Source organism: Symphalangus syndactylus, chromosome 11 (genome assembly GCF_028878055.3).
Source record: "Symphalangus syndactylus isolate Jambi chromosome 11, NHGRI_mSymSyn1-v2.1_pri, whole genome shotgun sequence".
NCBI classification, from domain to species: domain Eukaryota; kingdom Metazoa; phylum Chordata; class Mammalia; order Primates; family Hylobatidae; genus Symphalangus; species Symphalangus syndactylus.
In genome coordinates, this window is record NC_072433.2 from 134,302,845 (window position 1) to 134,316,055 (window position 13,211).

General features: G+C 60.6%; 1 protein-coding gene across 5 annotated transcripts in view; it reads right to left on the reverse strand.

Annotated features, from left to right (window-relative positions):
• Positions 1-13,211, reverse strand: part of GALNS (galactosamine (N-acetyl)-6-sulfatase) — a 42,573-nt gene that overhangs the window by 17,820 nt on the left and 11,542 nt on the right. For 3 of the 5 annotated variants that reach the window (XM_055232811.2, XM_055232809.2, XM_055232812.2), the window contains exons 2-9: positions 10,670-10,793; positions 9,863-9,937; positions 8,827-8,929; positions 5,082-5,225; positions 3,687-3,753; positions 3,394-3,518; positions 2,878-3,017; positions 66-169 (exon numbers count right to left, since the gene is read on the reverse strand). In XM_055232811.2, coding sequence (XP_055088786.1) covers positions 66-169; positions 2,878-3,017; positions 3,394-3,518; positions 3,687-3,753; positions 5,082-5,225; positions 8,827-8,929; positions 9,863-9,937; positions 10,670-10,793 — 882 coding nt within the window. Of the gene's footprint in view, positions 1-65; positions 170-2,877; positions 3,018-3,393; positions 3,519-3,686; positions 3,754-5,081; positions 5,226-8,826; positions 8,944-9,862; positions 9,938-10,669; positions 10,794-11,063; positions 11,217-13,211 lie in introns of those variants that run through there. The other 2 variants (XM_055232807.2, XM_063612546.1) reach the window with 2 other exon arrangements.

Here is a 13,211-nt window from a genome sequence, read left to right on the forward strand (position 1 = left end):
GAGGGGCGCACATACCCTGGGATGGCCGTAGGCCTGGACCTGTTGCCCGGCAGACGCTGACTCACCTGGCCTGCGGCGATGTGCCCCGGCCACCATGCGAGGGCAGGCTCCCTCATCCCTCCTTCAAACGTGGTTTGCTTCCCACACAGAAAGGGGCCGTTGCTGCCACCTGGGAGAGAGGGGCTCCACGTCAGGCCACTGGGACCCAATGTCCCCCGGCCCTCCCCCTCCCTCCCCACTGAGTCACTGAGACCGGTCATGGGGACAAAGGGCCCAGCCAAGGCACTGTGGCTGGAGTGCAAGATCCCAGCCTCAGGGTGGCTCTCCAGGGGCTCATCTGAGGTGCCATGGCTGCAAAGTCTCCTGGAGAAAGTGGGGACATCACGCCCACTGAGGAAACGGAAATGCAGCCATGTGGTGTCAGCAAGACTCAGAAACGAACCCTCCCGCAGCAGAGGCCCTGGGCACCAGGTGCGCGGCTGCGGACTGGTGCTTCCTGAACGTGAATGTTCACAAGCCTCCCGGTGTTTGGGGTACTTAAAATGCAGCCAACTTCTGGCCCCCCCATGGTTCTGACTCAATCACGGTGGGGTGCAGGAATCTGTGTTTCTGACAAGCCCCCAAGACCGGGTTTTGATCTCTGAACCATCACTTGTGGGAAGTGGTCACGGGGCAAAGGCCAGCTCAGGTGACTACACCATCCCCAGCTCACTCCCAGACATGGAGGAAGGCGGTGGGGGGCCCACATCAGGGACAAAAGCCATCCCTGCTACTGTAGCCTGAGCCACCTGAGGCTCTCTCAGCTTCGGGTCCCCTGAAAAAAAGGGAAAAAGGAAACGAAGGGGCCAGCTGCGGTGGCTCATACCTGTGATTCCAGTACCTTGGGAGGCGGAAGCAGGGGGATTGCTTTAACTCGGGAGTTCAAGACTAGCCTAGACTGGTTTCTACCAAAGAGAGACCATGGTTATACCCCATGTCTATTGTCTACAAAATACAAAAATTAGCTGGGTGTGGTGGACGCGAAGTCACCGCAGCTCCCTCCTGCGCTGCTATCCAAACCCCCCGAGCAGCAGCGTGGGGAAGCCTCTGAACAGAACCTCGCAGGCAGCTCTGCTCACAGAGTCCCTCACGGGCGAACACACCAACACCTGGAACCTGACCTGTCTCAGGGAGGGCTCTGCTCACAGCGGCAGAGCCACAGAACCTGTGAAGGGACAAAGGACACTGAGCTGGGGACAGTGGCCATTTCTAGGGGACACTCAGGGCTCACAGGAGGCCGTGCTATGCTTCTTCCTTCTTCTCTCCCTCCCTCCCTCCTTTCCTTCTCTCGCTCTCTCCCCTCCGTTTTTTTTTTTTTTTTTTTTTTGAGACGGAGTCTCGCTCTGTCGTCTAGGCTAGAGTGCAGTGGCATGATCTCAGCTCACTGCGAGCTCCGCCTCCTGGGTTCTTGCCATTCTCCTGTCTCAGCCTCCCGAGTAGCTGGGACTACAGGCACCCGCCACCAAGCCCGGGTATTTTTTTTGTATTTTAGTAGAGACGGGGTTTCACCGTGTTAGCCAGGCTGGTCTCAATCTCCTGCCCTTGTGATCCACCCGCCTCAGCCTCCCAAAGTGCTGGGATTACAGGTGTGAGCCACCGCGCCTGGCCCCTCCCTGGCTTTCTTTCTCTGGGATGTTCTGTTTCTAGTCTTGTGCTGGGTGCTGGGTGTGTGGGTTCTCGTCTTCTTACAAATAGGTAAATATGCCATTTGTTTATATGAAACATTCCATCATCTGGACATGAAGACTCAGGTTGCTGGGGCCCTCGCCACTGCTGGCTGGTGGTTGGTGGGTGCTGGTGTCGAGGTAGGCCCCCCGGGCTCCCCATGGGGGATGGCGGCCAACATCACCCTCCCCCCGCCCAGCACCCTCCCCCATGCCCAGCATCCTCCCCCACGCCCAGCACCCTCCCCTATGCCCAGCATCCTCCCCCACGCCCAGCACCCTCCCTCCTAGGAGCTGCCTGTAACCCTCCACACGTGGGTCTGTGGGGTGCCTCGACTCGTGGGTCTGACTCCAGTGGGCGGGAGATGGAGCTGTCCGGAGGGCCTGCACGAGAGCCAGGCTCACCCAGGGGAGCCATGTGGTGGGACGTGGCATGAGGGTGCCTATGCTTCTGTTTTGGCTTTCAGCTGTGCTGGTTTCTATCACTTGAAACTCTGAAGCCCCCTCTCCCCATAGCACACTGGGCTGCAGGGCCCCCCGACGTGGTCTTGGAAGAGGCTACAGGGCCCCCGCCGTGTGGTCTGGGACGAGGCTGCAAGGCCCAAGCGTGGTCTGGGAAGAGGCGGGTTCAGGTTTGTTGGCGCTGGGGACGGGTCAGGCATTCATCAGTGCCGAGCGGGGGAAAGGCTGAAGCTCCATCCTGGAACCACTTGACAGGGCTGTGGTGGGGGCAGGAGCCCATCCTCATGGAGGCGGCCCGGCCCCTGGGTGACCAGGTTCAGGCCACACTCACAGGGCTGCTTGGGGTCTTGGGTGCTGGCCCCCACCTCAGCAGGGACACCCCGCTCCACCGGCCCTGCTGTTTCCACGCGGCCTCCAAAGCCTCCGGCCTCCGGGGTCAGTCACCCTTCGGGAGGTGTCAGCCTCTTCCAAGAGAAACCCTCTCCCCTGTGTCACCTCCTCCCCACCCCCAAGTTCAAGGTCACTCCTGCTTCCAGGTTAGTCCTGGGCCAGAAGGGCCTTGCTCGAGGCTCAGTGACATCTGCTCCTCCCACTGCACCCAGAGGGACCCTTCATGCTCTGCCCACCACAGATCCTGTGGGCACAGCCAGTCCAGGTGCTCTTCGCCGACATGCTGGCCATGGGGAAACCGTGAGAAGCGGTGAACACTCACCTTGTTCGGGGGCGGAAATGAGGGCAGCGCCGTTGTCCGATGTGAAGAAGACGAAGGTGTCGTCCGCGATGTGCAAGCTGTGGAGGAGCTCCAGCATCTTCCCAATGCTGTCATCAATCTCCCGGATGGCGTCTCCATACCTGGAGAATGGTGACAAAAGGCATCTCCATACCCAGAGGATGGCGACAAACGGATAAGCCAGCCAACGGCATACTGTGATTCACGGAGTACGTTAAATCGTAACTTCACAGACGACAGTGAAACTGGCCGGCCTCTTCCCGGAAGAGGAATGGCTTCAGTTCAAGTTCACGTGGCTCATGAAGGACAGAGCCAGCACCCTCACTGCAGCCCTCCTCTGCCGATCCCAGGCCAGCGGACAGCTTCACAGGGGTGGGGGTGCTCTGGCCTTTCCGTAATTGGCACTAAAGGCCACGGTACTGAGGGCTCCAACTCAGGAGTGATCAAGCACAGCTGGGGCCTCCAGCGCGGTCTGTGCTCCTTGGAGCCAGGACTCACCGCCCTCGCTGACTGGTGCCCAAGAAGGGTTTGGAGGCATAGACGGGTGCGTGCGTGGCGTCGACAGCCCAGTAGAGGAAGAAGGGGTGGCGCCGCGCCTGTCTCTTAATGAAGTCCAGGGCTTCCTATGGAGAGAGCCACACCGTTGTCCTCCAGCCTCAGGCCGACCTCCCCACGCCTCCCATGGGGCAAGGTTGGTGTGGTCCCCGTCCCCACGCGTCCCACAGGGTGAGGTTGGTGTGGTCCCCGTCCCCACGCGTCCCACAGGGCGAGGTTGGTGCAGTCCCCGTCACCTGCAGGTAGATCTGGGTGAGGTTGGCTTCCCCTGTCTTCAGATTAATAGGAAATTCTTCATAGTATCTGAAAAGAACACAGATCCAGACAGACGTCAGAATTTAGGCCAAGAAAGTCCCCTTCTCCCTGACTTCACCAGCAAAGCCATGGGCTTCATTTAAAAGAAGGCTGGGGCTGGGCGTCATGGCTCACGCCTGTAATCCCAGTATTTTGGGAGGCCGAGGAAGGTGGATCATGAGGTCAGGAATTTGAGACCAGCCTGGCCAACATGGTGAAACTCTGTCTCTACTAAAAATACAAAAATTAGCTGGGCGTGGTGGCGGGCACCTGTAATCCCAGCTACTTGGGAGGCTGAGGCAGGAGAATTGCTTGAACCCAGGAGGCGAAGGTTACAGTTAGCCGAGATTGTGCCATTGCACTCCAGCCTGAGCGACAGAGCAAAATCCTGTCTCAAGGAAAAAAAAAAGGAAGCCTGGAAATGAAATGTCCACTCAGGGAACAGACCAAGCTGGACGCGTCCCTGGCTCCCCCAGGGCACGGTGTTGCATCTGACGACCTGGCTGAGGCTGGTGCTGTAATAACATGCCATGTGGGAAAATGGGGGAATGGGGCCGAGGGCACGACACCAAGGTGAAGGCAGTGAGGCGGCTGTGGTCCCTCGCCTGGGGCTGGGAAGCCACCGCTCAGGCCATGGGGCTGGTTCTGAAGCAGCTGCAGTGCTGGCTGTCCCAGCCTGCGACTACTGCCAACCACAGAACTGCACACATCAAACGGGGGCTGCGCAGTGCGACTCCCACACCTCCAAGGAGCTCTATCTAGAAAGGCAGCAAGCTGGTGCCGCTTCTGGTCACCGTCACGTAACGAACGAGCACTTCCGCCAAGAAGGGTCAAGTTAAGCAAAAGAAAAATCACAAAAGATGAGGGTCCCTGAGCCGGCGCTGCCCCTACACCCAGCACCAGGACGGCTCCGTCTGGACAGCGGCGTTTGCTCCTGGTGTGCCTCCCGGTGGGGGTTTCATCCCGCCTCCTGTGCTGCCCATGTCCCTGGACGTCTGGAGCACAGCCAGCCTCCCCACTCGTAGGCCGCACGGGCAGTGCCCTGACAGCCAGGGCAGCCTGTGTGGGCTCACTCTGCTGGGGCCTTCCTCTCAGGACAGCTAAAGGGATCTACGACTCTGAAAAGGTGGGAAACCCCAGGCGCGAGTCACATAGGCTCTGGGGCAAAACTTGGTGGGACAGAAGCCACCAAACCAAAGCCCTCAGTGCCCGGGGACCCAGGGACAGCCCAGCCTCCATGAGTGGCGGCTTGAGGCCACCAGCGCTAGAGGCAGGGAGCAGGCACGCCGGGCACAGCAGTTCAGGACGTGGGAGGGGAAGGGGTGGGGCTCCATTACCTGCCAACCATCTCCCAGTCCCTGTACACAGGGATGTTGGGCCTGGCCTTGTTGTCATAAGGTCCAAAGTGGCAGTTGGGGGATCCAAACCACTCATCAAATCCGTGCTTCAGGGGGTGGAACTGGGGCCTGTGACCCAGATGCCTGGAAACGGGAACCCAGGACACTTCAGGGACCCCATGGGGACACTCTGAAGTTCTGAGCAGCAACAGATCCACCACCTTCACGAAATTCTTGGTAAGACGAGCACCCTCTAGCACTGAGTATGGGCTATGCCTAGGCACGGCAGGGACAAAAGACCAAGGCCTCACCCCATGGAGGGTGCTGGCACTGTCCGCCTACCCTGCAGAGCATCTGGGCACAACCGAGGGCGGCAGGCACGGTGGCGGCCGGGGTTCCCTGCACCGTGAAGGGCGGTGCGTCGTGAGGAGCCTCCCAGCCGCCTGGAACCCGCCTGACGTGCCCCTCGGGGCTCCAGCTCCTTCCTTCCACTTTTTCTGAACTCCCAGGAAAGTTTCACGGGTTGTGTCTCGAACCCAAGTGTGTCTCCTCTGGGTTTTCCAGGACACAAAATATTTCCTGCCAGGTAATTACTGGGTCTCTACACACCGAGGCGCTCAGAGTCTCATCTTCCAGTTCAGGGCAACGGCCCCAGGATGACGACTGGGTGGCATTGTGTGCCGTGCGGGAGCCCCGGGCCCTGCCAGCTGCGCCCACATCCCCAGGGCCCTGACAGAGGCAGGGACTGGAGTGACGACAAGAGAACGTGGCAGTGTGGCCACACTGGTGACCTCCACTGACCACTCTCCTGGGACCGGGGTTCACCTGCTGGGAATGGCCGTAGCCAGGCATCACACACCAGGCCTGTGGGAACCCCTCCAGACCCCGCCCCGCACTCCCCTTCTGACAATCCCCCGCAGACCTTGTGCTCCCACCCTCTGGTGGCACCTCATCTCTTGTCCTCCGGCCCACAGCAGCCCTGCATGCCACACCTCTGTGCCCACTCGCCCCGGCCCCCAGGCCGGCTGTCCAGGTTTCCCTGCACGGCCTGTCCTATCCTAGAAGGAATCCAGCTTGCGGCTGCTTTTCAGAACGGGCTGCAGAAGAGGTGGTATGAGGTGGCTTCTAGGCATGGCCGCGGGCGGGTCTCACGTCAGTCGTGTGTCGTCTGAGGAAAGTCTTCTGCAACGATGGCTTTGAAAGCAGCATCCCCGAGGCAGATTTCACCAAAGCAGATTTCTGTTGCCTCCCTGGACATGGCCTCTGCACCCTGGACCTCCCGACCTGCCTCTCCCGTCTCCTCTCTCAGGTAAGCACACCTGGACCTCTCTGTGACCTCAGAGCTTCCTTGGCTGCCAACTCCGGGCTGTTTCCTTTGGGTCTTCAGCACTTGGGCCCATTGCTAGAGCACCCCGACATCCCTGAACACCCTGGCAGGTCACCGCCCGGCCACAGGGGACACTCGTGCGTCCACGTCCGCAGGTCACCGCCCGGCCACAGGGGACACTCGAGCGTCCACGTCCGCAGGTCGTCGTCCGGTCACAGGGGACACTCGAGCATCCACGTCCGCAGGTCACCGCCCGGCCACAGGGGACACTTGTGCGTCCATGTCCGCAGGTTGCCGCCCGGCCACAGGGGACACTCGTGCGTCCACGTCCACAGGTCGCCGCCGCTCGGCCACAGAGGACACTCGTGCATCCACGTCGGCAGCGCAAAGGCCTTGCTCAGAGGAAGCACATGGGCAGGATGCTACACAAATTAAGCTGTCGGCTCAAGGTGCTTGTCCCAAAGTAGCAGTGGGGCCTGGCACTCACCAGCAGGTGACCTGGAGCAGGGAGTGTCTGCGGCCCTCTGGGACTCGAGTCCCTGCCCTGCACACCCGTGTGGCTTCAGGCATATCAAGCAGCCTCTTTTTGAGTCCAGCTGAGGGGCCTCAGGGAAGTCTGAGTCACGGCTGACAACACCCCTACTGCCCTGAGAGGGGACCCTGCTGGGATGGGGACCCCCACCTGACTGAGCAGCTGCTGCAGGACCCAGCCTGGGCCATCCAGACACTGCACCATGTGCTGAGCCCGGGAGGAGCCTGGGGCGCTGAGGCCTGCCTGGCTCCTGCTCCCACTCCTCAGGGTCCCCTCTCTCCCGCTGACGGCTGTCCAGGAGCCTCGAGGCCTCTATGGACCCACTCCCTGTCTAGCTCTGGCCACCGGCACTAATGACCATGCATAGGAGGCCGCTGGGCCCAAGACAGAGCTGCCAGGCCAGGCGGAGAGCTCCAGTCACTGTGGGGCTTGTCACTTGGAGAGGCCACCGGCTCTTCCTCCTGTTGGCACAGCGCTGACGCGCTCCAGTGGCCCTCGGGGGCTGACTTCCACTATGGCCCCTGGCACTGGCTCAGGGACTATGCAGGCTGCATGGGGCCCGACCTCCCTGTGTGAGGACTCCACAGCTGCTGTGCCCATCAGCTCTGCCCTGTGCTGAGGACTCCACAGCTGCTGTGCCCATCAGCTCTGCCCTGTGGTGAGGACTCCGCAGCTGCTGTGCCCATCAGCTCTGCCCTGTGGTGAGGACTCCACAGCTGCTGTGCCCATCAGCTCTGCCCTGTGGTGAGGACTCCACAGCTGCTGTGCCCATCAGCTCTGCCCTGTGGTGAGGACTCCGCAGCTGCTGTGCCCATCAGCTCTGCCCTGTGGTGAGGACTCCACAGCTGCTGTGCCCATCAGCTCTGCCCTGTGGTGAGGACTCCACAGCTGCTGTGCCCATCAGCTCTGCCCTGTGGTGAGGACTCCGCAGCTGCTGTGCCCATCAGCTCTGCCCTGTGGTGAGGACTCCGCAGCTGCTGTGCCCATCAGCTCTGCCCTGTGCTTTCTGAGAGCTCAGCTCGGCAGGCTGCTTCCTCTCGTCTGAAGAGTGATGAAGTGCTCCCTAGGCAGCCTCTGGGTCCACCTCATCCAGTGATCAAGCTCAGCAGATTCCCGGCTGCCATGACCATCTACATCCAAGGAGCATCCATCCGAAGGGGACCGACAGGAGCCACAGGCAGCCGACCGGGGATCACAGAGGCTGGGAAAGCAGCGACGGCTTCCTGGAGGAGGAGGCATGCGGACCTGACAGGCGGGGAACACTCCAACAGGTGGAGAGAAACGCGGGACAGGTGACTCCTACCCAACCCTCTAGGCTCACTCATGCGTCCCACGGAGTAAAAGAAATGAAACATCCCGTGCGCCTGAAACCGCGGCCTGGGGGCTGTGTAGCACCCAAGCTCTCATCAGCTCAGGATTTCATCAACTACTGGGCTGCTCCTCTCCTTCCTGGTGGCTTCTTTCTGGTTTAGACCAGACCTTTCACCATCCAGCAGGCCCCTAGGGTGGACAGGCAGCTCCTCCACCATGGCTCCTGTGTGTAATGACGTGGCCCCTCCAAGGATGACGTGGCAGGAGGCAGCCAGGGGGCAGTGGTGGCGGGTGCTGGGGACTGTGACTGGAGGGACGACGGTGACGGGCCTGAGGAGTCTGATGCTGCAGGATGCTCGTGGCTGTGGGCCCAGCCTGGTGACCTGAGATCCTGCTGGCAAGGTCACACCGGCCTGCACAGGGACACTGGAGACACCTGAACACACCCAGAATCAGCTTCTGTTTCCCACCCGAGATGCCCTCCTCGTTTGGGAACTTGTGGCCATGTCCCTTGCAACCAAGGCCAGGAAGTGGGTGGAGCAGGACGCCTGGGCAGGCGTGGCCGGGAGACTCACCACTTGCCGACGATCTTGCTGACGTAGCCGGCCTTCTTCAGAAGCTCCGGCAGCAGCTGCTCCGAGTCTGGGACGCCGCCCACGATCTCCTGCGGTGTGTAGGCTGGAAAAGCAGCGCTGGGTGACCCCGAGAAGACCCCGAGAAGCTGCCACCAACCCCATCCTAACAGGACACTGGGGGCTGCATCCACACATCCTAACAGGACACTGGACCCTCAGGGTTCAAAGGCTGTGCCTGGGGGCTGCGTCCACACATCCTAACAGGACACTGGGGGCTACGTCCACACATCCTAACAGGACACTGGACCCTCGGGGTCAAAGGCTGTGCCTGGGGGCTGCGTCCACACATCCTAACAGCACACTGGTCCCTTGGGGTCAAAGGCTGTGCCTGGGGGCTACACGTCCACAGGGCATGACACTTCCCAGGATTTTTCCAGGCACCCCTCAGAGCCAGTGCCATCACCAAACGGTGGGGACGGGGCAGACTCTGTGCCCCCCAGCGCCTTCCTTGGGCCTCCTGCCCACCCTCAGGCCTCACCCTGTCTCGTCTCCAGGGGTCTCTGGAATATGCCACGTGACGCTGCATTGCCCCACCCCTGCCTCCCCTGTCCTTCCCTTTCCTCAAATGCCACTGGAAATCCTCACTTCCCCTGTGAGATTCCCCTGGGGAGCCCATACAAACCTCTCGAGCACAGCGATTCCAGAACATTCCAGAATTGCCACTGACGCCACAGCCCCGGCCTCCCTGTGGGTGTGCGGCTCACCCGCCTGGGGAATGGGAGCTTCTGGGGTGGGGGTGCCAGCTCAGCTCCTTAGGCCAGACTGGGTGCCCTCTGCTCAGTCCTCACTGGGCCGGGGCAGGGAAGGAAGCCAGCTAGGGGGAGCCTGCATTTCCACCTAAGTCCCAGAGACCCAGGCACCACCAGTACCCCACCTGCCACTTGCCACCCGAGTCCCAGAGACCCAGGTACCACCCGTACCCCGCCTGCCCAACCCTGCACCCCAAGGGTGTCCCTGGAGGCGGCAGGCAGCCTACCGTTTCTGGCGTGGGCGTTGGTGGTGTAGAAGCCATTGCGGATGGGCAGCCGTCCTGTGAGCAGTGCCGCCCTGGCTACGTGGAGGTGACAGAAACAAACTGGATGAGAAGGCTGAGGCTCAGACCCTGCGCGCCAACAAGAGCCCCACTGAGTAGACAGACGCGTGACAGATGAGGCACACGCAGGGTTATAAGGGGCTGCCACGCCTGTCAATCCCCGTTAGCGTCTCCACCACCTGGGTGGGGCACAGCACCCACTGCACTGAAAGACGCGTGGCCCTTGGGCCCTGCAGCTCAGCGCTGTCCCCAAGACCCCGCCTCCTCTCACAGGCTCCCGGGACACCCACTGGGCGTGCAGGTCCACATGCCCCCATCCTCGAGCACTGGCCCCGTGCCCTGCCTTCCCCTCTTCCTCACGATCAATGCCAGGTTTCTGTCTCCAGCAGGAGAGACTCTCCCCAGGGAGGGAGGGAGTGGGACTCCTGCTTCCCAGGTACCCTGAGACGGAGCCACACTGCAGTGCCTCTCCCCAGGCGGCCACAGCATCCGACTCTGGGAAACAGAGAACAGCAGCCACCAACAATACCTCAACTTCAACCCTGAAAACCCAGCACGTGCCACACTCCACACAACATGGAGCTGGGCTGGGACCTGATGAGAAAGGCCTAAGCCCACCTGCTACCCTCCCTGCAGCAGTAGGAGTAGACAAGGTTGATGCAGCCGCCCAGAGTCAGGGCTGGAAGGACCCGGGAGGCCTCGGCCTGCTGGGCTCACCCCTTCCTGAGGTGGAAGGCCCCACTGACTTACATGGCGAGCACAGAGGGTTGGCAGAATAGAAGTTTGGGAAAAGCATCCCTTCTGCAGCCATCCGGTCCAAATTAGGGGTCTCTCTGGAGGGCTCTCCATACACCCCGAGGTCGCCCCATCCCATCTGCAGGGAAGAGCACAGGAAGTAGGAATGAGCGCCTTCTGCAGGTGCTTCTGGCCATGGGAGCGACCGCTACCCTGTGCCCTAGCCAGCGGCAGAGCTCGGCCAAACCCCAGCATCGCCTGCGTGCATGCACAATGGGGCCGCCGCACGGTCAGCCCAAACTGCAGCATCGCCTGCGTGTGTGCACAGTGGGGCTGCCGCACGGTCAGCCCAAACCCCAGCATCGCCTGCGTGTGTGCACAGTGGGGCTGCCACAAGGTCAGCCCAAACCCCAGCATCGCCTGCGTGCGTGCACAACGGGGCTGCTCCACAGTCAGCCCACGCTGGCTTTCGCCTCCACTTCTGCTTGGTCTTCATGTGCGGAATGCGTCCGTCTGCCTCCTCCCAGCCTGACACCAGCATCTGCATGCTCGCAGGGAGCTGGCCTCTAAACACGTGCATCTATTTTCAACATAAATACACAGGCCCTCATATGTCTGTACAAATCTAGATTTCAAAGTCGAGCAGTAACCATCCCCCAGAAGCCTAGTTATCATGGGACCCTGCAGTTCCACGCTGCAATTCCACTCCTAGCAATACACCCAAGAGACTGAAACTTACATCCACACGCAGACCTGCATACGAGCGTCCAGGGCAGTGCGACTCAGTGGCCAAAAGGCAGGAGCACCCCGAGTGCCCATCGGCGGACGACAAAGTGCAGCCTGCGTGAACTACATGGGTGTGGCCGCATTTGGAAGTAGGGTCTTTACAGATGTAGTGAGCTAAGATGAGGTCATGCTGGGCCCGGGTGGGCCCTCAATCCTATGACGGGGCCCTTAGAGATGCAGACGTGCGGTAGAGATGCCAGGTGAAGACCGAGGCCGAGACTGGAGTGGTGCAGCCACCAGCCAGGGGACAGCGAGGACCTTCCCAGAGAGCCTCAGACGGAGGGGCCCGGCTGACACCTCAATTTTGCACTTCTCGCCTCCAGAGTCTGGCAAGAATCCATTTCTGCTGTTTGAGGCCACCCGGCCTGTGGTAACGTGTTATGTCTCGGGAAACTCACGCACGTACCGCGGCACACTACCCAGCCATCAAAGGAAGGACGCCCCACACCGTGCACGGCCCTGGAAAGCTTCACATGAGGGAAGGAAGCAGACACAAGGGCCACACGGGCTGTGATTTGCTCTTTTTTTTTGAGACGGAGTCTCGCTCTGTCGCCCAGACTGGAGTGCAGTGGCGCGATTTCGGTTCACTGCAAGCTCTGCCTCCTGGGTTCACGCCATTCTCCTGCCGCAGCCTCCCGAGTAGCTGGGACTACAGGCGCCCCCCACCACGTCCGGCTCATTTTTTGTATTTTTTTTTTTTTTTTTTTTTTTGAGACGGAATCTTGCTCTGTCGCCCAGGCTGGAGTGCAGTGGCGCAATCTCGGCTCACTGCAAGCTCCGCCTCCCGGGTTCACACCATTCTCCTGCCTCAGCCTTTCCGAGTAGCTGGGACTACAGGCGCCCGCCACCATGCCCGGCTAATTTTTTGTATTTTTAGTAGAGACGGGGTTTCACCGTGGTCTCGATCTCCTGACCTCATGATCTGCCCGCCTCGGCCTCCCAAAGTGCTGGGATTACAAGCGTGAGCCACCGCGCCCGGCCAATTTTTTGTATTTTTAGTAGAGACGGGGTTTCACCGTGTTAGCCAGGATGGTCTCGATCTCCTGACCTCGTGATCCACCTGCCTCGGCCTCGCAAAGTGCTGGGATTACAGGCGTGAGCCACCGCGCCCGGTGATTTGCTCATTAAGCCTCCGGAACAGGCCGGTCCACAGAGGCAGGAGGTGGCTGAGTGGCTGCCGGGGCTGGGGGTGGGTGCTGGGGAGGGCCTGCTGATGAGTACAGGTTTCTTCTTGGGATGGAATGTTCGGAAGCAGGTAGAAGGGATGGAGGCGCCACACTGTGAATGTACTGAGTGCCTGAGTGGTGCACGTTAAGGTGGCTGTCATGGTCAATTTTACGTTCTGTGTATTTTATAATAAAAACCCCAAGCAAGAGGACGGGTGAGCACAGGGCAGGAAGCATGGAGGCCGGGGTGATGCCAGGTGTGATGGCGCCTGCACAGCAAATGCCCACCGCAAACTCTGGGGGTGAGTGGCGACGGCGGTGTTCACTGAAAAATTCTTCAAACTTCGCAGTATGTATTGTTGAAAAAAGTGCTTTTAAACAGGCAGTGGGCCAGGACTTTGCTCTAGAAGGAGAAGGGGAGGGCACCGCCTGGGGCTTTGGCTCTCCTCGGATCCTCCAGCCGTCTCCCTAAGCGCCCACCTCAGCAGGAGCCTGGTGGAAGCCAACACCCCGAGGACCCTCCGCCCAGCCTGTCTTCCTTCCCTAAGGACATATTCCCTCCTGAGGTGCTCCAAGCACCAACCAAGACATCAGTGAAGTGACTG